The sequence below is a fragment of the Acanthochromis polyacanthus genome, chromosome 2, assembly GCF_021347895.1.
Source record: "Acanthochromis polyacanthus isolate Apoly-LR-REF ecotype Palm Island chromosome 2, KAUST_Apoly_ChrSc, whole genome shotgun sequence".
NCBI classification, from domain to species: domain Eukaryota; kingdom Metazoa; phylum Chordata; class Actinopteri; family Pomacentridae; genus Acanthochromis; species Acanthochromis polyacanthus.
Window position 1 is genome coordinate 27,266,793 of NC_067114.1, and position 25,010 is coordinate 27,291,802.

The 25,010-nt window shown below is 39.4% G+C and overlaps 1 protein-coding gene and 1 long non-coding RNA gene across 2 annotated transcripts in view; one reads left to right on the forward strand and one right to left on the reverse strand.

The window, feature by feature from the left end:
• Nucleotides 1–1,309: 1,309 nt before the first annotated feature.
• Nucleotides 1,310–9,140, reverse strand: LOC127531605 (uncharacterized). Its single transcript, XR_007938741.1, has 2 exons — nt 2,753–9,140; nt 1,310–2,667 (listed from the first exon to the last, which is right to left on the reverse strand). It is a non-coding gene; the product is annotated as an uncharacterized LOC127531605 (long non-coding RNA).
• Nucleotides 9,141–10,663: 1,523 nt separating this feature from the next.
• mmp15b (matrix metallopeptidase 15b) overlaps nt 10,664–25,010 on the forward strand; it is a 35,919-nt gene continuing 21,572 nt past the window's right edge. Inside the window, exons 1-4 of the mRNA XM_051941262.1 lie at nt 10,664–11,805; nt 21,900–22,048; nt 22,652–22,774; nt 23,143–23,450. Of these exons, the coding sequence (XP_051797222.1) occupies nt 11,686–11,805; nt 21,900–22,048; nt 22,652–22,774; nt 23,143–23,450 (700 nt within the window). The 5' untranslated portion in view covers nt 10,664–11,685. The remainder of the gene's footprint in view (nt 11,806–21,899; nt 22,049–22,651; nt 22,775–23,142; nt 23,451–25,010) is intronic.

A 25,010-nucleotide genomic window follows, 5' to 3' on the forward strand; every position in this document is an offset into this window, starting at 1 on the left:
CCCTCTTTGCTCTGTTATGCAACATCCACTGGATCCACTCAGTGTCACTTCTTTCCACTGAACAATGGTTAATATGATCACAAGACAGAAATGCAAAGTAGTTTAACAATACATAGCAAAATTTTTCACCAAGTTGAGTACATGATATCAGTCTTATCACTATATTCGTGTATCTTGTCAAGGCACAAGGTGCTTACTTGGAGCTTTTCTTTCTGTGCTATTTTTATACATCTACTATACTCTACAGAGACCAACAGAGGAATTTTAAAGCCACTGTCTTTGTTACAAAAGGCTCAAAATCATCAGGCTCAGCCTACATATGTAACCTCTGTGGCTGAGTCTGCATCTCATGGGTTTGACTGCATAGTTGCAGCAGATTCTGTGCTAGAGCCTCATTTCCAGCAGAAAAAAATCTACAGTCATCCAAGACTGCGGTGCCGACAACCGAAGTACACATGAAAGCACCTTAAAGTGTCATTTTTAAAATCAGCTCCTCATCCATTGGCTTTATCATAAAATTGCTTTTTGCAAGTTAATATATCAGTAGTAATAATAATAATTATTATTATTATTATAGCAAGAAATGCACTCAGAGAGTGCAGTGCTCTGCCAAGACTGCTCAGTTGTGTCATTTCTGACAGATAAGTCTTGATAAGTCAGGTGGGTTTGTAGTAAGATCACAATCATGTGATCGTCAGCTGGCAGCTGATGTAGTGTTCACTTGTTGTCATAGTTACAGTGACGCTGTGCTGCTATCTCGCAATGATACAGAAATCTTTAACAAATCCATGGATCCAAACTATAAGCTGCATCACTGCCAAAATCTAATCACTTGGTCCTTGTGTCATTTCTGACTTTCCCTAAAAATTTCATCCAAATCTGTTAGTTCATTTTGTGTAATATTGTGCACAGACAGACAAACAGACAAACGTACGCCGATCGTCACATAACCCCGGCGCGTTCCTTGGTGGAGTAATAATAATAATACAATAAACAGATTATACTACAAATGGCTACAGTATTTGTTCATACTGATAAACTCACCACTGATTGTTTCAGTGTAGTTGTTCATGTGCCATAAATATGGCCGTGTCTCAAACTGAACAGCAGAACATTAATGAATAAGTAGAACTGTGATAGTGGGAAACCTGACATCAAGACGAAGTGAAAGTGTCAGAAGTCTTATTGTTCTTTTGACCAAAAAAGTAGCTTTCTCAGCATCAAATCATGGCTAGACTGAAGGTTTCAAAGGGGGCACAGCATGGTACTCTAAAACACTTTATGGAAACGAGATCAGATGGAGCCAAAGCACAATCAGACATCAAGCTTTATTCACTGAGAGATAGAAAAACCATTTCATCAAAGACACAGAATTGAATAAATACAGACTGCAAGATTCCAAACAGCAAAAGTACTTTCAAAAGACAGCTGTCTAGTCATGGTGTCAGCCACTTGTTAGGAGGGGAAACAAGGTCAGACACTTGGGATGAGCTAAGATGTACCAACATTTCATAGTGAATGATAAAAAAAAGAGCAATATGCTGAAGAATCCAAGTTTAAGATATGTGGCAATAAAATACATGAAATGGCCAAACATTATGTGACATCACTAGAACCTCTTTGGAACATGTTGTTATTAAAAACATGATGAGGTTTGGCCTGAACTTGTGAGTCCATGCACCTTCAACCATTGTCCTAGTTTCTTCACCTTACCGAGATTTCATTTCATTTGTGTCAAAAGACTAACTTAAACTTGTGGCTGGCCTTAAAATCTTGCAGAGCAACATATTTTTGGGTGAGTAAACAGTGTGCATGAGTTTGCAAAAAGAGTTTGACATATTGAGGGCAACACTCATATGGGAAGTAGCTTGTGTCTGGCTTGACAGTAGTCTTTTTATAGTCCACCCTGCAGTCAGCATCTGCTCACATTGACCATCAAGTCAGCAGAAACCAAACACTATTGTCTGCACCCCTGAAAAGCTGAATAAAATTTATAACAATCTATGTAGTAGCTGATGGCATAGTTAATAACAGATATGTTACCATTAGTCACCTAAACTATTGTGAATTATATTTATCACCTAAACAATCATTATTGTCTGTAGGGTTCACTAAGCCTGTGAGTTAAAGGATGGGATTACAGAGAAACCAAACTTCACCAATAATCTCTCTTTGGTTTGTTGGCCTCGTAAGTCTCATTAGTCAAGGTGAATTCATGAGAATAAAAATTGTTCTGGGCTTTAATTTTTGAGCCTAATCACATGCTTAGGACACAGTTTGTCATGCAGAATAATAAATTTCAAAAAAATAACAATTAATTGTGACTTGAATGTTAGATAATTAAATAAATAATTGTCTTTAAACCCTTAACAACAACAACAACAACAACAAAAAGAGAAGTACAAACTCCCAAAACACTTAATGATCTTTACAGGAATACATCCATCCGTACATTATCTATACATGGCACAGAATACAACATTACATATATTTACATGCATGCTGAGTTAAATAACCTATAAATATTCTTTAGGCCTAGCATCCACATTATTACAAATAGCTAATGTAGTTGGTTCTGACATAAAGGGAGCTAAAACAGCATACCTTTGCATGACTTATAGACATTGTTCCATCTGAGAAGAATCCAGGATGAAAGTGGAGACCTTTCTGGGACGGTGATTAAAAAAAAACATATTAGTGGCATTCAAAGAGAAAAAGCAAAAGCATCACTGAGCAATCTAAAATTACTTACTGTATCTTTTCTCCCCTGTCGCTGCTGAATCTCCATCACAAACAGGCTCACATTAAACTACTGAAAAATATTACACCCACCAATGGAAATCGTATTACCAGTTTATTCTGTATACACATTCAGGACAAAGCCATATTTTTTTCAAAGCTCGTGCATCCTGAACTTCATAGCAGCTCATTTGTCGACATCATTGGTCGATAGCACAGTGCTTTGTTTATGGAGGCATGTCACTATTCCCACCAACAGAGGGCAGTGGTACATAAAAAGTGAAACTGTTGACGATATTACAGTTTTTTTTTCAATTGCTTAAGCACGATTTTGAGTAGAGGACCCGGTTTTTCAAAACACTGCACACAATTAGGACAACCATAGACACAATTAGCAGAACACCTCAGATCCTTTGCAAAATGAAACACTCTTGTAAAAACTATACACTACTTTATAAAAATTATATTTTGTTACCGTATGAAAACACGTTTCATATGACTTAATTCTGTCTGAACCAGTTACACACTGCTGTGCTTAACCTAAAACATTTTTTAGCAATCCTATTTCTCAGTGATTTAAGTAATGCAAGTGAAGTACACACAGAGTGCAAATATACAGTAAAATTCACCAAATACAACACAAGACCAATGCTGCAGAAGGATGAAAATATAATTTATTTCTCTCTATATACCTAAATCAGTCAAAATTTAAACAAAAGATGTCCATGCTACAACAGTAGTGTGCATAACACTAAAAAATAAAATTACACACACAAACAACAAAAAAATACTATAAAAATATGTGGGGGAAAAAATTGACCAAAAAGAAAGAAAAAAATCCAGCAGGGAAAATATTAGGGATTACCTCTTCGCTGAGCTGGATCAGGCCAGAGAAGTTCATCGACATCACAGGCGATGTCTTCATTAGCAAGACAACAAGGGAAGAACCGCCGTACAGGTCGAATCCATCCTTGAATGGCGTCAATTTGGTCACAGGCCTCCTCCATGGCCTGGATGAGGGGCACCTGAGCCTGGGGCTGGAGATCATAAACCTTCCACCACCATGTTGAAAAGAACTCCTCGATTGGATTGAGAAATGGGTAGTATGGTGGAAGGTATAACACAGAAAATTGAAGAATGTGCTGAAACCAGTTATGGACCTGTGCAGAGTGGTGGAATGATACATTGTCCCACATGACAATATATAACGCATCTGTTTTATTTGGTTCACTGTCAGGATGTTGTGCAATTGGTCCAGAAATGTCAGAATGTGAGGTGTGTTATAAGGGCCCATATTGGCATGATGGAGAAGGACCCCATTTCTGTGTAATGGCAGCGCAGAGGGTGATGTTACTCCCACGCTGCCCTGGGACATTGATTACAGCCCTATGGCCAGTGATGTTTCTGCCTCTTGTTCCTGATTTTGTCAGCTTAAACCCTTCCTCATCAATGTAGATAAACTTGTGTGGGATTTCTTCAGCATCCATCTGTAAAACTCTCTGTAATACAGTGAAAGACAAGATTGTGTAGCTTAGCATGGATCATCTAACACACAGCAAATTTAGGGTACATGTGCAGTGTGTAACACCACAGTTCTAAAGTGAACAATACGTACCTCCACACATGCATGCCCTCTCCGAATTCCGCTCAAAAGGCACTCGATACAGTTGTTTCATTTGAAGCTGATTTTTTTTCAGGATGCGTGTCAGTGCTGATAGAGAGACCTGATGAACATTACTGAAAAACACTATCATCACCAGTGATGTTGACTTAAATTTCTCTGAGCCTTGTTGCAGTATTGGCTAGAACCATGTCTATGATTGCTCTTTCTTGCCCTGGTGTGAAAATAGGTGCCCTTCCTCCTTGTCGCTCTCACCCCTGAATCCTATGTGTGACGAAAATACATGTACCCTGTTGTAAAATCTCACAGGAACCAGTATGAACAGTGCTGATATGGTACATACTAAGTAACTGATTACTTTTGTAGAAAGATTTGTTTTTACCTGTTTTCTTGTGGAAACGTCCTGATCACAGATGCCATTGTATATCTGCTAAGAGTTGGCTGAACTCTCAGTCCAGCCTCCTTCAGCGTCAGTCCGTGGTTCACCACATGGTCAACTAATGTTGCCTGAATTTCATTTGACAAATTTAGTCCTCTCCTTCTTAGAGCATGCATTCCTGCTTCAGGTCTTCCTGTACCTCCACCTCAGCGTTGACCTCTAGCACAGCCTCTGCCTCCACCTCTTTCTCTACCTCCTTCTCCTTCTCTTTGTATTCCTCCTCTCATTGTCACTCTTCCTCATCTTACTCATTCCATGATTGAAGCTGGACAGGTGAGCTCACCTGCTATCTTTTTATAGTGCTTAAACCTGATTGGTGTGTCTACAATTAAGCAATCATGTGTTTGTGCACCTGAGTGTTGTGTTTAATCAACTAATGGCTGTGGTCATTTGAAAGTCAGTGCTTTGGAATTTGCAAGGAAGTGACATCATGATGTAGCCTAGCCGCGCTAGACCCATGTTCTGAAGGCACAAGGGTCTAGGCACGCTCGACAGGGAGGGAGGCGGGCTAAAAGGTTGTCTATCAAATCACTCTGCAGCAATTGGGTAGGTATACAACCAATCAGCGCAATGAATAGGCTCCTCGAGCGCCGGAAATCAGAGGATGCGGTAGTTTGGTGAAGCCTTATTTATACAGCCAATGGGTGAAGCTCAAGTATATTACAGACATGTTAACAGAAAGATTATTCAGAGTCGGTGCTAATGGAGCTCAACGACTGTTGTCGTTTTTGTTGTCGACCCTGGCAGAGAATTAAATTCGTTGCCATGGGTTGTCTAGCACGGCTAGGCTAGTTGTTTCCGGTTGTTTCTGTCAGAATCGTCGCGCCTCTGTCGTCACTTAGTTACGCCCGCCTTCTGACTCTACACTTCATGGTGATTCGTCCGGCCAGTTTTAGGAGAATCCAGCCTCGAGCCTTATGGAGGGTAACTAGACCCACCCTGGCAGAGAATTAAATTCGTTGCCGTGGGTTGTCTAGCGCGGCTAGGCTAATCATGATGTGCATCTGTGTCGAATGTTTATAAGTGTGTTTACTGTTTTGCAATTCACTGTGTGCATTGGTTTGCAAAAAGTGTGAAGCTGACATTGTGCTTATAGTTGTGCTAATCTGGTCCGGTGTTTTGCTCCTTGAGTGTAAGGTTTTGATAATTGTGTAATACTTTGATTTTAGTGTTTATGCAATCAAAAAAATGTAATTTCAAAAATAATCCTCCTGTTTGTATGCATGTGATTTCTACATTGTTCTTGCAAAAAACAAAGTTAAAACCAAAACCTAAAGGATCAGTAATTTTTTTTTAAATAACTGTGTCTCCTGGTAGCTTGGTCAGCACATTTGCATACCACATGAAAAACCTTGACTAGAATTGTAGGTCATACACATCTTAGTTTCATACTTTCTGACTGTCAGTTGTGCCACACATTATAGTGACTAGACCTACCATGTGTGCTGTTTAGTTTTATTTTCTGGCCCGTTTTAACAACAAAATGCCTAAGTATGAGGGCATTTGGAACCAGTTATTACCATCATAAGCCACCAGTTCACAGCTAATGCAGACCCAAACCTGTTTATGGAGCCACCTGTAGCTTGTGATGTTGTGTATCCATTTGGTAGCTCTGTGTGTGTGTGTGCATGCAGGTGGCCTTACTGCCCGGTGGCTCACATAGACACAGCAAAACAGACTAGACTGGACTTCATCAGCATGAATAGATTAGAACAAAATAGACCACACAGACACCTACTTGTATTAGCTCTTCTAATTCATGTATGATATATAAATGAATGTGTCTATACATCTGAATGTTTATGTTGTTTTGTATTTCTGGAAATATTTTACAGTAACAAAGCCTAGTAAGCCATAATGTAAAGGGTCTGATTAACTTCTGTAACATAAATAATGTGGTAGCACAATCCACGATGTAACTTCCAAAACATCCATAATGCACAGTGCAATGCTACTCCCTGTCAGTTCTTTATGGATCATTTTGTTATGAGTGACAATGCTTTCTTGTTGGGTGATAAATGCTGTCAGTGTTATGGTAATTGCTTCCAAAACACTAATAATAATGGAGTTAAAAAAAAAAATCTATCAGGATGCAGTCTGTCAGCTGGGGATTTCCATGTACTCAGCTGACTGATGCCAAGACAGCTGGACTCACTAGGTTGTGGGCAAAGGCTGACTGATGTTAGCCTCTGGGGATGGATCCGACCTGTGACAAACCATCAAAGACTGTTCACCTGGAGAAGGAGAGACGAGTGAAGCAGAATGACTCACCCACAGCACATGTCGGTCCTCTGTGACAAACTGGAAAAACCTGGATGACAGAGCACATCTTATATTTGCAAATTATATAAGCATTTTACATCAGTCAGGAAAGTGGGCTACACCGTGCTATGCTGTATGAATGGGGATTTCCGAGGTGTTAAATTCTTTTTTAAGAACGTGTTTGGTTGTCTGCTGGTGCTTATGCCTCCAATCCAGGCAAAACTGATTAAAATGTTCAGCTTTGTTTGGTTTTCATTTGTACAAGCTTAGATCTTAAACGCTTGGTGAAAAACAGAAGAATTACAATTTAATGGCATGCCCAGAGGCTTGTATATTGAATAAAGGTTCTTTACCAGCAAACACTGTACCTTGTCAGTAGATTATAGTACATTTTCCCCTGTAAAGACCTCTGTCTAAAAGATCACTGACTGCTCTCTACCCTAGGTGATCTGGTATTCAGCATTTTTCTGTTAATAAGTATTATTATTTTTAAAAACAGTTTCTGTTATATACGTGCATTTCAAAATATGTTGTGTTGGCTCTGATACAGCCACTTCTTCCTGTCTGTAGTCACGACTTTGTGGTCTCAGTCAATGTCCCATCCACAGCTCTGTCTGTTTGATTACTAGTTATAAGTAATTTCATTGTATATGAAAGTGTGCAATGACAATAAAGTTCTTCTCTCTCTCCTTTCTAAGTAACAGCAACACTGTAGGACTAATGTGGAAAAGTTCTCCTAAAAAACACATATAAAACATGAATATACAAAAGCATTAGTAATGAAATTATGTGTCATTTTTCATTTTAACCAGCACTTTGACACCAACATTTTTATTTCAACTGCAAATGTACTAGTTCCAAATTTCATCCTGTGGTCTCTTTGATTGCTAATATTCAGTATCAGTGTCTGTCCTGAAAACAGCATATCTATTGATCCCCACTATCTTGTTATATCAAATATCAACTACATGAATTGCACAATGCCAAAAACAGCATTTCAAAGCAAATCTTTTTGTATCCTGATGGCTTGAACCTAATAGACCCATCATGTTTTCGGTTTGAGTGCCAAAACCCACTGTCACACAGTCAACCAAGGAATGAGAAATGCTCTGACATGGATATGGTTCATTTACCGGCAGCTACTCATAAGAGTTTAAGTCTTGAACCGGTAATATCCCCATTGTGCAAGTAGCTACTTCCTTGCCTTAGATTGAATCCAGTGATAGCGTTATCCATCAAAGAGGGAGAGCAAACAACGGGGACGCCTGGGGACACTTTGTCCTAGCAACCCATCTAAGAAATGACAGGTGCTTCCTTCTCACCTAAGCATGTGTTGGTTATGACATATTTTGTTTTTGTTTTAAAGTTTCTTAAAAAAAAAAGGAGGGGTATTTTATTTCTAACTAATAAAGATTCAAAGTGTCAGATTTATATAATAGCTTGCAGACAAAGGTAAAGCATTTTTTATTGCTTAGATAGATAGCTAGATAGCTAGATAGCTAGATAGATAGATAGATAGATAGATAGATAGATAGATATACTTGCTAATGCAAAGTGAAACCACTGTGAGAACAATATATTTTATCAGAATGAAACTTAAGGCACACCTTTCGTAACAATATTGTCATACTGGTTGTTCAATAAAAAGTTTATTACATGAAGGTCAGTGTGGTTTTAAAACCCATATCTTATCAGTTCCTCATTCCTAGATTGTGGATGTGTTTTAGGGAGGGTGAATAAGTCTCTTACCTCGCTGTGGCGGAACTAGCTGGGGGGAAGGGTCATGTTTGCCAGCTCTAACTCTGTTCCCTCCACACCTCCACTTCTCTCCAGAGACAAGTCAGTTCTAGACATGCTCTGCCTTCAAAATCCAAGACACCAAGTAATCACATCTGGAGGACATATAGCTTTGGAAATAATTAATAGACCACTTTTTGCTTTCTTGATAAAGTCTACAGTAGGCCTTCAACATTGATATTTTTATTTTCAATTTTGTTACAGTGTCTTCTGAATAAACATGGAAACAATGTTCATCCAGTCAGGCAAAAAAATAATGTTTAAAAAGTAATGGATTGAAACAAAAATGAAAAATTAAGAAAAATTAAGAAGAAAATGCAATATGGCTCCACCAAGAACCACAAAGGAAGAAGCACAAAACAGCAGTCACAGTAGACTAATAGTGACTAAACAGCTATCTATCTATCTATCTATCTATCTATCTATCTATCTATCTATCTATCTATCTATCTAGCTATATATATATATATATATATATATATATATATATATATATATATATATATATATATATATATATATATATATAACACGGAACATGTTACTGCAGACTACATCTTTTAGGTTATATTTTAAATGTTTATCACATTGATCAAATAACCAGTTGATCACTTCCATATGTTTTAATTAATGTTTCACTGTATTTAGTTTAGGGCTGTTGTGAGTAGCTGATGTTGTTTATTACATCTTTATTTTTAGTCAAGACATTTTGTTTACTTTAACTTCAAATTATCAGAACACTTTTTTCCCCTTCTGTATAACTGTGTAATTGTTGCATCTTATTAGCATTAGTTTACAACTCCAGTGATTCAAACTCTGCAGTCAGTGCTACAGTCTCGTCAATCAGTTTCATGTAAAAGTCTCGAGGCTTTAGTAAAAGTATGGCAGTACTTTTAATGATCACAGAGTAAAAAAGGTGGTTTGCGCACTGTGAAGAATTTAATGGTAGACCACAGCTGCACAGCAACACAGTACAATGTGTAAACACTTGAAGAGAAAACACACAGGAAATATTTGGCATAGAGGTCTTTACAACTGTTTGTTTCTCTCATAGACTGTACACAGTCTATGGTTTCTCTCCTACTCTGTGCTATTTTAATCATAGTTAGAGCTCAGTAAAGCTGTTCTCATTTACATATTTTGAAACAAGTATAATTTACTGACTGAAACACTGATTGTTAGGATTACATATTAACCAACCTGCTACTCTGCATCACTAAAACCCTGATTGTATGACCACAACATTGTGGGATAAAAGTACCATACACAGAAGACAAAACTGCTGTGCCGTGAATTTGGCTACATATTCCTAAAACTTGAAGCTACTACCACAGTCAGAGAGTACCTGCTTGGCAAGGAGAAAAACTAGTTGCTTTTTCTGGTTTGTGATTTTTCACTTTTTTTATTTTAAATATTATATTGGTTTAATGGAAACGATCTATTCACTTTTATTTATTTATTGAATTAGAGTTGCGCTCCTGATTAAATAATAATCTCTAATTTTAATTTGCTTTTTATCATACCTGTTTAACCTCTGTGTTGCATTTTAATATGTAAATATTTGTTAACATGTTATACCATACTGCATCATAGGATGACATACAGTAAAATAAAGGCCAAAAATAAAATAAACGTCATGGTCATTTTTGCTTTTTAGAGCAAAAATAAATGTTTAGATTAAGCTATTAATCAGTAAAACAGTTGATATAATCCTAGTTTAACACACACACAGGTATTCTTTTCTAGATGTGTTAATATCTGTATTGATATAGTTTATTTAATTATTCTTCTATGATTATTTTAGTATTGTCCTTTCCTTATTCCAACATTGACACCAACAGCCGAAACCAAATTCCTTGTGTATTGTGGCCATTTTAGCTGATTCCGATTTTTTGGTTTTCTTTAGTCAGAGCAGCCGGAAGTCAGACCAATGTTTTTATTGTGAAAATCCTGAAGGGGCTGTGGTTAGTGTTGTCTATCTTGACGCTGCGGACTGACGCTGGGTACCGAAACAGCCCGATCACCCAACCACTGTCCGACCTGCTCCGACAGCGTGACCACGCAGAGCCCGTCTCCGGACAGGGCTGAGTGCAGCGAGTTGAGTACCGGCTCCCGAGAAGATTTCCTCCGGTAAAAGGGAAAACTGGATGCAAAGGGCAACGAAACCGTTAAATATATGTTTTAAACGAAAGGTCGCGATCTGAAACAGCCGATTATACTGCTTATTTCTTGAAGCTACTGCTGAGGGAGTCGGTCAAGTGTGGTGAACTTGGGGCTCGTTGTTTTTTGTTTGCAACTTTCTCTGGGTAAATGTAACTGTAGCGGTTCTTTTGGGCATTAGGTTATTAGTAAGCGACTGGGGTTTGAACATGTTAGCTGTAAATGTTTGAGTAAAGTGTTCCTGCGGTGTGCTGTCGGTGGGGGGCTCTTCAGGAGACGCTGTGGCTCGTTTGTAAAGTGCGCGTTCACGGTTGCTAATTAGACTTTGATGTAAATTAAATGAGGCGCTCCTGGGCAACTCCAGAGGACAGCGGGTAAAGAAAAGGTGACAGAAAACTCACAGGAGTGTGGACTCACATGCTCTCACACGAGTGAAGACGACCCACGATGGAGCTCTTTTGCGGGATGCATGTGCACTCTTGAAGACCGTCGTTGCTTTATTGTTCGGTAATAGTTTACTCCGGAGTTTTAATGAGGGTTTTTACAGCCTATACTCGCGCTATTATTATTACTATTATTATTACTACTATCATCAAAAGTCTCTGAAGTTTCCTACCACGCCGCTGGGACTGAACCACAAACGACTGATTTCCCTTGCGCCCAGACCATGGCTTCCAGCTCGGGGGACAGCTGCTGCTGGTTGCTCTGGAGACGGACCCTCCTCGCGCTGTGGCTGTGTGCGGTGGTGGCGCGTGCAGCGGAGGATGAGAGCTCCTTCAACGCAGAGGTACGAACACAGCAGCTACACGACCTGTTCCGTTCTGCTAGCAAACCCAGCCGTGGATAGGAAACTCGGAGCAGACCATGTAAAAGGTTTTAGCTTTACTTCTAGAAAATGATGTAGAGCAGTGTCCACAAAGCTGCATCACAGGACTGTCTTTTGATAAAGTCAGACCCATTACAGTAACCGCACAACAATGCTATTCATGCTGTTCTCATGCCAAACAACGCACTGTCAAATATAGATTACTGTCAAAAGTGTATCAAAAGTGCATCCAGTCCAGTGTACAGCATCTGCTTTATTATACTAATATTGACGACCTTATTATTATAATACCCTTAACACATATTATTTTCTCTTCAGTAAAAGTATATTTTCTGGCAGCTGTACAGTCTACAAAAATAAAACCATCTCCAGACATAGCAGGAGTTTCTATCAACTTCACGTCTACATGGCTGTTTTTTTGTTTTTTTTTAGCACTACATGGGCTCTCAGAATTCTGTTCACACAGAGAATGCATCTCCACCTCCTCTAGTGACTAGCCATGTTTTAGTTCAATTGTGTATGTGTTTTAATGACTTTGCTAGAATTGAGGATTCTTGATCGCTACCTCACGAACTATAGTTAAATATTTTAAAGGCCAGGTCACCTCTCCAACAATATATCCACTTTGGTCTTTCTTCCTGGTTAGTCATCTCCACCTCTTAACCAGCGAGGTCACCACTGCACATTAACTCCACGTTTATTTAGGTGTGTCACCAGACACTAAAGTATCAAGTTGGAACTCGAACCAGCAGTTTTTAGATTTTTTGTTGCACCAGTCCAGCAGTTATTCAACACATTTGTTTGTTTTGGGAAACAATTTAAGAGATAGGAGCAGACTCTGTATCTTTAAGAAGGTGATTAGTGGTGAAGCTTTTGTGTGTTGATTGACAGGGTGCAAGAGACAGACAGACTGACAGACAGAGAGACCTCCCGGTCATTAGAGGTGAGCTTGCATTACCAGCCTCAGTGACCAGGGGGTCTGGTTGTCAGGTTACAACATTTTCTGAGGGGCTGTTAACACTGCGGTATGTGTTTGTGTGCAGGTGTGTGTTAATGTGTCTTACTGAGACAAGAGACAAAGAGTTTCCTCTGTGTGGACTGATGAGAAATTCCTAGCCACTTGTTGCTAAATGTGTGCATGTGTTTGCATGTGTTAGCTACATTATCCATTTTGTCTATTTATCATTTGGAGACCTCTGAAGGCATAGATGTCTTGTGTGTATTTCATCTTTATTGATGTTTGTTGTTTAAACAAAAGTAAAGTAAAGCTTCATTGGAAAAATATTGCTTGACACCTTCCAACATGTGATATGACTGCACTGGGAAAACAACAACAACATCAACAAACACATTGTTGAAAAGAACTGAATGTGTCTGATAATCAAGCCAACAATTAATGTTGTTCCATTCAAGCAGTTTTACTGGATACATACAGTATTTATTTTTTATTTAGAGAAGTATTTGTATAACTATTTATATTACATCTTTGGTTCTTGGTTAAACCCATTAAAGTAATCTCTGTGTATCAAAGTCGTATATTTAGAAACTTTTTTTTGTCCATGAAAAGAAGCTTGTCCTGCTTTAAAAGGACTTAGATGTAACTCTGTACTACTGCTTCCTCTCTAAATCCTCCCCCACCCCCAGTACATATATATATATATAAAAAACAGGTAAAAAAAACTTGACCTTCACCAGAGAAGGTCTTTCATGTCAAAAAAGTGTTATAAAGCATTCTTGGGCTGAGCTCTCTCATGGAAATCTTTCATTTTAAAATGCATATGTATTTATTTTTTTCTAAGAACACACTCAGAACACTGGTATTTCCATTAAAGATAAATTCAAGTTGTTGTAATTCTACTTTCTCATCTGCTTATAAGACTCTGCTCCATATATTTGCCCTTACATATCATATTTCCAGTTTACAAGTGCCAGGCATGCACACTACTGCCCCTGTAGCTGCCATGCTCAAATTTTGTGCTGCGTATGGACAGAGGGGTCCGCACAGACTCTTGTGGACATGGAGAAACCATGGAATTTATATTACGCAGACCCTTGTGAAACCTTGTGCACTCGGGAGGTATAGCACTGGCCTAAGAGTGTCAAAACTGTCTTTGCTTTAAGATCCAGCCATCCATCCATTCTCTATACACCGCTTTATCCTCACTAGGGTCACGGGGGGTGCTGGAGTCTATCCTAGCTGACTCGGGCGAAGGCAGGGGACACCCTGGACAGGTTGCCAGTCTGTCACAGGGCTTTGCTTTAAGATCATAACTGTATTCTGCTAGTTTCACATCACTACATAAGGAAATGCAAAAATTTCTTTATGATTAGGAATCGTGTGCAATGTCAAATCTTGAGCTGGTGGAACAAGAGCCTGTGATGTAGCATATTTTTCAAATATACATAATAGCAATGTTGTTGCCTTTGGATGAATTGTAATTTACTCCTGTCATCTGTAGTTTTCCATCTGACTAACTCAGACAATTTTAATGTATAACAGCAACAGAAACAATGATAGCTTAGTTAGAAAATCAGCAGTGGTCCAGCAAAAATGGCCATGAGTTCAGGATGTTAGATAAGACTGTAAGTGATGACGTAAGGAAGAGTTGCAGTGTGTTTGTTGATGGGCCTCCTAATCTCCCACTCATCTTTATGGGAGAGGAGAGGCTGCCTTTATGAAGTCACTAATGGTCACACTGTGTCTTTGTGGCAAATGAATGTTTCTCTGGAGTCGTAGAAGAACATTTGTTTTCACCGGCAGCAGCAGCTATAATAAGGGTTATAGAAATTTTATGTGTGAACAGAAAATAGGCTTGAAGTGAGGCTTCAGTGGTCACAAGGTGGTAGTGCTCATACTGTATAGTCTGCTAGAGCTAGAAAGCTGATAAACAAGAGCTGAGTGAGTCTTCAGCAACACAATCAACATAGAGAGTTAAGATCTAAAAATCATTTGGCTTGTTTCAAAGCAGCACGGATCTTTCAAACAAACCAGACAGAGCTGCATTGTGTTACATTCAACACCTGAAATACCGTACGACTTGGTCATCTGGAAGTCTGATTCTCACTCTTCAGTCCATATTTTTTGAAGTTGGCCTGAAACCTCAACTCCTACTCTGTCTGGACTAAAAAGAAGGAGTTTAAAGGAGTGGAGGAAAAGGGAGGGATTATTAGAGCGTGTGTGACAAGAATCTGAGAAATTTTGATTAAAAAAGGGGAAATGTCACTTGCGATTAAGGTATTTATGAAGAAGGAAAGGAGGGACAAAGATAGAGAAAGTTATAGGGACGGTAGCGGTCAGTCTCAGCTGTGCAGCATGTGATGGCTGAATGTGACAGCTGTTCTCTAACTGGGACACACACACACACACACACACACACACACACACACACACACACACACACACACACACACACACACACACACACATGCTGTGCACAGACATGCTAGGCCTGGGACTCCAAGGCATCCTAGGAAATACAATGGACCCTCTTGTCTGGAGAGAGAGAGCTGTGAGAGAAAACTTATGAATAGGAGAGAAAGGGGATGAGAGAGCACAGAAAGAAGCGTGGACATGATAAGAATGGCTGACTGTATACAGAAAGTGTGCGACAGCAATTTCTAATTTCAGCAGAATGAAGAGTAATGCAATTGTTGACTATTTCAGCACATGACGAGACAACTTCCTTGAGTTGTATTTTCTTTGTATCCATGTAATCTACAATGTGCCGTCTCTTCACATTCCAGCCACTTCCCCTTCCACTCCTCTGTGATTGGCTATCTCCATGTCAGCAAAGATTCACAGTGATGGGATGAGGCAGGGAAATGGGAACTATGTCTTACCTTGGATGAAACAGATTTCCCTATTTGTTTCTGGGCGTTTTCTGTGTTTTTATGTCTGTGAATAAAATGGGAACTAGCTAGAGAGAAGGTGTTGAATGTTTTCACAGTTATCAAAATAGTCATTCATATATTTTTCTCCATTGTGGATTATTGTTTTATGTGCAGAGATAGCGGCATTTGTAATCTACTCGACTCCATCACGTGTATTTCGTGAAAACTTCAAATTATACAAATTTAATTCTCCTCCTCCTTCTCTTTTCCGTCTGAGTGTCTTTCTTGCTCCCTGCTCCATTTCCTTATCCATCTACTCAGTACAACTTTGGGGGGTAAGAGATGGCAGCCGACCAAGTCTCGGAATAAAAGCTCTGTTAGTATCTTGGCTGACATTGTGGTGGACACACACACACACACATACACATACACATACACACACACACACACACACACACACACACACACACACACACACACACACACACACACACACACACACACACACACACACACACACACACACACACACACACACACACACACACGCTGGCAGGTTTTACAACTCCTTGTATATTGCTGGGCCTGGTTTTGGCAGGTAAGCTCAAGGACTCTTTGAAAGACCATTTAATAGACGAGGCCTAGTGTGTACACACATACACACTCAAGCCCTCTCCCACTCCTCGTGTTGTTTTGTATTCAGCCCAGCTGATGAGGGAAGGAGCGGTCAGACTGAAGTACTTTACTGTTTTAGACGATGGGGGTGAGGGTTCATATGCCTCCATACATCTTCCTAACAGCCAGGCAGCTCTGCCCTTGTACCTGACAACGGCCTGCTGTAGATACTTGCTGGGATGAGACAGAAAGAGTGTACAGAGACCTTGGTGTATATATTCACATAGACAGACCATAAAGTCACAAACATCAAAAGACATGAAGGCAATTCTCTTTTCCATCAACTGTTGTTGTTGTAATTGCTGCAAGACAACCATGTGGAGATGCTGATCACAGAGGAGAGGACAGCAAGTGGCTAGAAAAGACACATGTTAGAGGACACAATCTTAGTTTTTTACTTTATAATTGCTTTTATTTGAATTCATGGAGGAATTGCATTTTAACTTCACTGTTTCCATCTCAGTGTCTGCTGTGGTGTAGTGACCATTACCGGCTACATTACAGCGTTGCAAAGTGCTTTGTTTTTATCTACAGACAGTATGAAATATGAACAGCATTAGCTGAAATGAAAAGACAATCAATAACGCTCATTACTAATCAGCTCTTGAAAGATTTTCTGTCTTTTGGAGACATGTTTTGTGTCATTTAGGAAATCCATTTATTTTCTTAAACCCGTCTGCTGGAATCTAACCGAGCAGTGAATTCAGATGAAGCTGCTGTGATGAAATTGAGCGCATCAGTAAGGTGCTCTCTGAATATTTGATATAGAACCATTTCCTTAAACCTTTAAACATTTCCCTGATCAGCTATTGTCCATTGAAAGCTGAACGACTGTAAAAGCGGTTATGTCAAAGTGTTAAAAATTATGATTTCTCCATATGCCATTGAGGTGTGCTTTTTAAAATTGCCTTTTAAAACCAAGAACAAAAGATCATGAAACTGTGTGTAGCTGTGCTTTAACAAAAGCTCAAAGTCATTGTTAGATAGCATGGCATTTCAATCATAATGTATGCAGTCATTAAGTGTCATTTAAAATTAGTCAGCCAAAAACGGTGTTTTCACAAACATGTCAATTAGTTACTGGCTTTGTGTGTCTTTGTTTAAATCAATGAGCTTTTGTTCAAAATATTAAAAGAAAATCAAAAAAATGTAATGGTGTCACTAGAAACTGCATGCAGCAACTAAATGTTAACCTTGAGTAGCAGCTTCTGTTAGAATAGCATTTGTTGACTGAAATTAGTTTTAATTTTTAAAGTTTTAAAAAGTATTTTTGGAGCATGATGTTTGATAATTAAAGACTGCTATTCACCATGGACTTGGTTAACGTTTCACTCATATATTGATGATGAAATCAGCTTTGATGTTGGTATTAATATTTTTGAGGAGCAGTTCATTGGGTTGGCTGTCATGATAGGTGTATTGCATCCATGCCACAAAATCAATGATCCAAAAGCATGTGACACTTAAAATGTGTGATAGGCACAGATTTTTGGAAGGATAGAAATTAATAACAGGGTCTGACCTAAGTAATTTTTTCCTGAACGTTTCAAAGATCACTTTAGGTTGGCTGAAGAGTGCTCAGACTTGTGTCAAGATAAACAAAAGCTCAAATCACAGCCCTGAACAGAAAATCATTATTAGATTAGTTTACACAGTGACATATTGTGCTGCGTTCAACTGCCAATTTCAAGAATAGAAAGGTTCAAGTTCAGTTATAATAGTTACATCAAACTGAGAATTTACAAAATATGTCTTGCCTGTGTGTAAACAGGTATTGACAGGAAGTTTTTGGTTTGGCCAAATGATCTTTTTCAGTTGGTAAAATCATTTATCTGAAAGCTGTAGGGAGCAGCTATGCAAAAACATTAGATCTTTTTTTTTTAAACACATTCTTCACTGCGTTAGTCCCCCCAGCAACATCTTATTTAAAACAAAACAGGAGGCATAAAATAGATTCATTCTTACAAACAACTGCAGTTAACAAATGAAAACATATTAATAACAGTCTTATATATTAAGCAAACATTTAAACCAGGGTCTAGTACATGATAAGCAATTTGTGCCTCACAATCAAATGCAAAGCTGCAGGGAGGAGAATAGGTGGTATTTTGAATATGAGTCTGAGAAACTATTGAACCCCATGTTTGTGTATTATGTATAGAGACCGACTCTTCAATTACAGTCTGTTGTCTGAGTTTGGAGGTTTCTTAATTTTTTTCTGCTGTCAGCAGCTGCAGTTGAATGTGTGGTTATGGAGACATCAATTGCATCCTGGTTATTTTAATAATTATCCATGACAATGACAATTACAAACCTACAGTAAGTAGAGCATTTTTAAATAGTTTTTGGTCACCAGTTCAAATCTGTTTGTCACTGTGGTCTACAGCTTTACCAAACATGCTCATGCTGTTCTGCCTAACTTAAGCCTTGATTATACTCAGTGCAGACAACATAGATGTACGATTGTTGTTAGTATTCTAACCAGTGTGTTGTGAGCAGTTCATGCAGACACAAATTTTAAGCTGCATACGTACATTTGTAGAGGGCTCTTTGCAGACTCTTGCTGACTTAAACAAAATGTACATCATTCAAATCCTAGTGGACCCTATCAGATCCTTGCATGTGGAATCTGTGAAGCCTTGATCATGCTCTCTTCTGGATGTGCACACAGACGACTGCAGAGAACACAGATGCAATACGACACATTTTCTAGTTTGCTTGGACTTTTCTAAGAGGACTCCATTGTAAACATGTACAGCAGGTCATATCGAGATATTCCACCCAAACATGCTACTACTGAACACACCTCCTACTGCCCTTGTAGCATAGTGGCTGGTAGACAACAACAACAGCAAAAATGACTGCTCTTGTAGGGGTCCGGGATAACACTGGCTTGATACTGACGAAGCAGTAAAAACATGTATGCTAAAGGTGTTTGACAAGAAGAGTGTTTTGTGAACCTTGCCACCTGCTTGTCTCAGCCAGACTGTGTGTTTGTGAGTTTGAGTATCTGTATGTGAGGGAAAGAGAGAGGGGGAGGGTGAGAGAGAATTTAGATTAGTGTTTCAGGAGTGTGTGTGTGTGTGTGTGAGAGAGTGTGTGTGTGTGTCATTGGGTGTCAGTGTGTTTCAAACTTCCTTATCGTAAGCCAGAGGTAGGTCAGGGTCATGTCCAGTTCAGCCCTCTCTACATTTCTTCCTGGTCCAATACACACACACACACACACACACACACACACACACACACACACACACACACACACACACACACACACACACACACACACACACACACACACACACACACACACACACTCGCTCACAGAGTTAATACATCCCTGCACTGCCAGAAAGACAGATAACGATGACAGAGATCTCTTTACAGCTCTTCACATACAAAAGAAAATGATCCATGTGTAAATAGAAGGTAATTAGATCACAAATGTACAACAGCATCAGCTAAAACCCACGAGAGTTTATGAGTGAATGAAAACTGCTGGAACAAAAAACTACCCACCTAACTGCCTGTCTGTACAAAGGTGTTCAGAGAACTGACACAAAGCAGCTCCTCAGGCAAAGCTCTCCAAAGCCTGAGGACTCAAACACTTTGGGTTTTAATCTCTGACCTCCTGGTGGCCAAAGGATGGACTTTATAGACAAAGTCTCAGGTGCAGCATAGCAAAGAACTTTGCTTCACTGCACTTTGAGCTACTAGTGTTTTCTACCAGGAAGTGTTTTGGATTGATTGCATTCATTTAAAGACGTTTTTATGAATATGTTTTCAAACTTTAAATACCGTAGGAACAACAAGGACATGCACAGCAATGGGATTTAAGTTGAAGGGCAAAAAACTAATTGTGTGTTTCATTTAAGCAACCAGCTTACTACACACACACACACACATATATATATATATATATATATATATATATATAACATCTGCATATACTGACCTTCCTGTAATTTTCACTGTCAAAGAACCTAAACCTTAACCTTCAAAAAGACAAGAGGTGCTGTTCCAAAAGGGCCATGTATTTAATGGGTGACAGTCATCATCTACTACCCTAATTGATCACAAAGGATGAGACACCTTCAGCATCTGTCAGACTAAGATGAGCTGTTGACAATGATTGATCGATCAGGCATTATGTGTTCGCTTCACAATGATTAATCACAGCAGCATTGTAGGGGCTCATTTAATGGTGGAAGGACACAAGCAGACAAAGATTTTTTATTTTCTTTTGCCAGTGGAGAATGTTGGAGGGGAAGTCCTCAGATTGACTTTTAGGTTTGATATCACTAGCTGGGCAATTTTTTTCAATTTTTATCTTCTTACTCAGTAGATATTTTGTTAACATCAGGTGTTCTCAGCAGTAGGCGATTTCAAGGAACACGTTTGCTTTTTTAATTCATACATAGTCATATTCTATTTTCGTAGATGGTGCCAGACACTTAGGAGGAAAGTGAATACACTAGAGAAAGAGTAAACAACTGTGCTGACATTTTGCTTGTGCAGGACATGCAGCAAAAAACTGCTTTGTCGGTGTCGGTGATACCACCTTAACTAACCAGTTTGGTGGGCAATAGATATACCACTACTACACTTATTAAATACAGAACTTGAGAACTGTGGGAGAGAGAAAGAGTTGAGTTTGTTTTATGGTTTTCAGTGAATGGGTGAGTAAATATAGAGGGTATTTTGAATTGTGAAAGATGGGTGTAGACTTAAAACTGCACACAGAAACTTGCACAGCTACAATACAGGCATGAGCGAACATCCAGACTTAGACGCACACCTTTTTACAATCCCTGCACCACCATGTGTAATAGTATCTAGTATCCCAGACTACCCAATATGCGAGGGCTTTTCTGTGTGAGCTTGTGTGTGTGTATGCGTGTGCAATATTGGGTTTCTACATAACAGGTGGGATAGACTTTGCGTCATCTGTGATTGGATCAAGTATCACGTTTTCTCCCTCAAGTCTGTCATTAACCCCCACCCCACCAGCCCTCCCTGTCTCATACTCCCACAGTACCATCGGATACATTAGCCCTCACTGTGTTCTCCTTCCTCCCTTCTTCTTTTTATGTACAAAACATTAAATGCAACTCAGTTCAGAGTGGAATGCATTTGAAATGAACAATGAACTGTCATTCAAGATCAAATAACAAATATGAGTAATTTTTCCACAGAGCCTACGTATTCAGGCAAATCTCATGTCACCGTGTTACAGAACCTGAGGCTAAAGAGAAAACCGCCTTCATGGTCTAACCAACACAAACTGTCTATGTGCTCATAAAAGAACTGTTTCCATAGCAATGTCTTTTCTTGTCGTCATTCACTTCTCGATCATATAAAAGTCTTTTGTTTCACAGGCATATCTGTGTAAACTAATCTGTCTAGGATTAATTGGTCATTTTTTTCTTCTCAGGATAAGTCTTTATTTTCGCCTAGTGAGCTTAGATTTAAGTGTGCCAGGTCACTTGAATAGATAATCCTCTTTTCTGCATCAATTTTTCAGTTTTTTTCCCCCCCTTGTGTCTCTCCAGTCATGGCTGAGGATGTATGGTTACCTGCCCCAGGCCAGCAGGCAGATGTCGACCATGCGATCAGCTCAGATCCTGTCTAATGCCATCAGTGACATGCAGCGGTTTTATGGTCTGGAGGTTACAGGACGAATGGACGCTGAAACCATCAGGTGAGCAGGGCTTACTTATGATGTTTCTGTACATTTATATTTTCACCTATAGATGAAAAAATATGGAGCAACATCCACTATTTTGCCAGGCAACATATTTTGGGTCCCAAACTTCAGTTAAACAGCTGATCTTAAAGGTTTTAGGAGGCTTGTTTGGCCTAGAATGTAAAAAGTAAAAAATCCTCAGTGGTATTAAAGAATGGGTATTGTTTTCTCCCTTCCTCAGTAACTGCTGTTGAGCAAGATGCATATTCTCCCTAGCTGCTTGAGAAGAACTTTCTCAGTAGCCCGACTCCACTAGGCACTTCATAGGTATACTTTAAATTAAACAACAAAAAAGTACACAGACATCAACAGGAAAAAGCAGGAGTTTCAACACCATGCTCCCCTTCATCTTTTCTCTTGGGCGCTTCTTCCTTTCAACACACACACCACACACACACACACACACACACACACACACACACACACACACACACACACACACACACACACACACACACACACACACACACACACACACACACACACACACACACACACACACACACACACACACACACACACCTCTTGCCTGCTCCTGATTTCTTTCAACTCCTTCAGCGCCATGAGGAGACCCCGCTGTGGTGTGCCTGACAAGTTTGGAGGCCAGATCAAAACCAATGTGCGGCGGAAACGCTATGCCCTCACTGGACATAAATGGAACAAGAGCCACCTCACATATAGGTAATAAAAAAGGAAATCTAACCTGCCACAAATGAACAGAACACAGAGAAAGTCTTACTTTGCTGGTGAGACTTGAATTTAGTCAGCTTTTAGGTTTTGCATTTTTGTTTGTGTATTGAGAATGCAGTCCGACTAACGATCCTGCATATTGTGCATTAAATTTAATACACATGCTTGACTCTAGAAATGTTGACATTTGCTTCCACTCAAAATATTTTTGTTATAATTTTTGTCAGACCTCCCAAACATCTCAAAATCCTAAAAATGTACAAGTCAAAACTGCTTATGAAACTACAAATGATTAGATTTCGTGCTAATAAGGGTCACTCCTGCATTTTTTTCCTTCTTCCCCCACTCTGTTCCCATAGTATTCAGAACTACACTCCCAAAATTGGGGAGTACAACTCATACGAAGCCATCCGGCGGGCCTTTAAAGTCTGGGAGAGGGTCACCCCATTGACCTTTGATGAAATCCCTTACCAGGAGATCAAATATGGACGCCGCAAGGAGCCCGACATTATGATCTTCTTTGCCTCAGGTTTTCACGGAGACAGCTCTCCTTTTGATGGGGAGGGGGGCTTCCTAGCTCATGCCTATTTCCCTGGACCTGGAATGGGTGGGGACACACACTTTGACTCTGATGAACCGTGGACCATAGGGAACCAGAATGTACAAGGTAACTCAGAATGTGTAGTGTATTGTTGTGTATTTTGCCTATTTCAGTGGTATTGTTTTGGCAAAAGAAAGGTTGCAGTGAAACAGTGAAAGAGAATGACCTCCCAACCATGCTAATCTACAGTGAACGCCTTTCTCCTAGACTGTCTGAATTGATGGGTGGATGTTTGACTGCTCAAGTTGAGTTGGTGTGTAATATGTCTGTGTTTATGTGTATGCAGCCAGACAGCTTACTGATTTTTTTTAAGGGTTTGGATATGACAAGTGAGTTATTTGCTTAATTTCCAGGTGGAAATGGAGGACTGAGTAGTTTCTGTTTTCAGCTGATGAGCAGTTTGAAGCACTAAAGTCATGACATGTTGCTCAGGTTGTAATGAATCTAAATAGTAGCTCACAATCAGCTGTCCACTCAGCTTTCTTCTGGCCCTAACTAGAGTTGGCATGGTTCTGCTACCTACGTTGTCTCTCATTTTTCAGGCTTTGGTACACCATTCACATTAGTAATCCTTTAAAGAGGACATGTGGTGACGTCACACAGTCTCTGCCCCAAGTGCGTGTCTTTAAAGTTCTCAATTTTATTCCCAGTTTTTAACGAAGCTTGTACTGATGTACACTAATCAGTGACATCAATGCACTGTGGTCTGTACGAGGAGCAATAGGCACACACAAAATATTTGTACTTCTGTACATATGAGGGGTTTCAGTTTTGTAAAATCATTTCCTACACCTCTTTCGTCAATGATTCAACATTTAGGCTTTTCTTAAGATAAACCCTCAGCCGAATTCCACCTCTAGACAAAAATGTCTAGCACTAAACTAGTCATGTGCACAAACAAAGATTAAGTGAACATGTTCACTTTTACAAATCTTTAAGAAGTTCTCAGAAGTCCCCTTCTTGCTGTGCACCCATTAACCCTGCCAAGTAGAGAGGGTTTTTTGTGACAGTGGGCTTTCCTACCCTGTTATCTACATATAGACAGCTGACAGCTAAGCTTTGTGTGTGTGCATGTATGAGCGTGTGTGTGCATATGTCTGTATCTGTGTGATCAGCTGTGTGTGGGATGTGTTGCAGGACAGATCACAGGGATGGTGGAATGCCACAGTAAGTGGGAGTGTGTTCCACTTGGGAAGATCTGTAGACCAGTCCCTTTGTTTCACCACACTACTTACACAGCTTAAAAGCAAAGTACAACCAAATTACAATCTGGTCTTGACTTTACTTAGACACATCTCTAACTAGTCAAACTTTTCACCCATGCTGTCTCCATTTAACTTCAGCACGTCTGCTGCCTTCCAGTAGCATTATTATTGAAACATAGACCCTATATTTTGTCAAATTTTAATTTTATCGTTCTATGAACTGACATAATTCATGCAGAATGATCACTTGGCTGTTGGAGTGACAGTTTACAGGAAAGCCAGGAGTGTTTTTTGTTGTTTTTTGTAGCCATGACAACAGCAATTTTATTACTTTTTCCAGATTGTTGTTGTCGTCTATCAATCAAACATGCCAAACATTCATAAGTTTATCACCTCAAATGTGAGGATTTACTGATGTTCT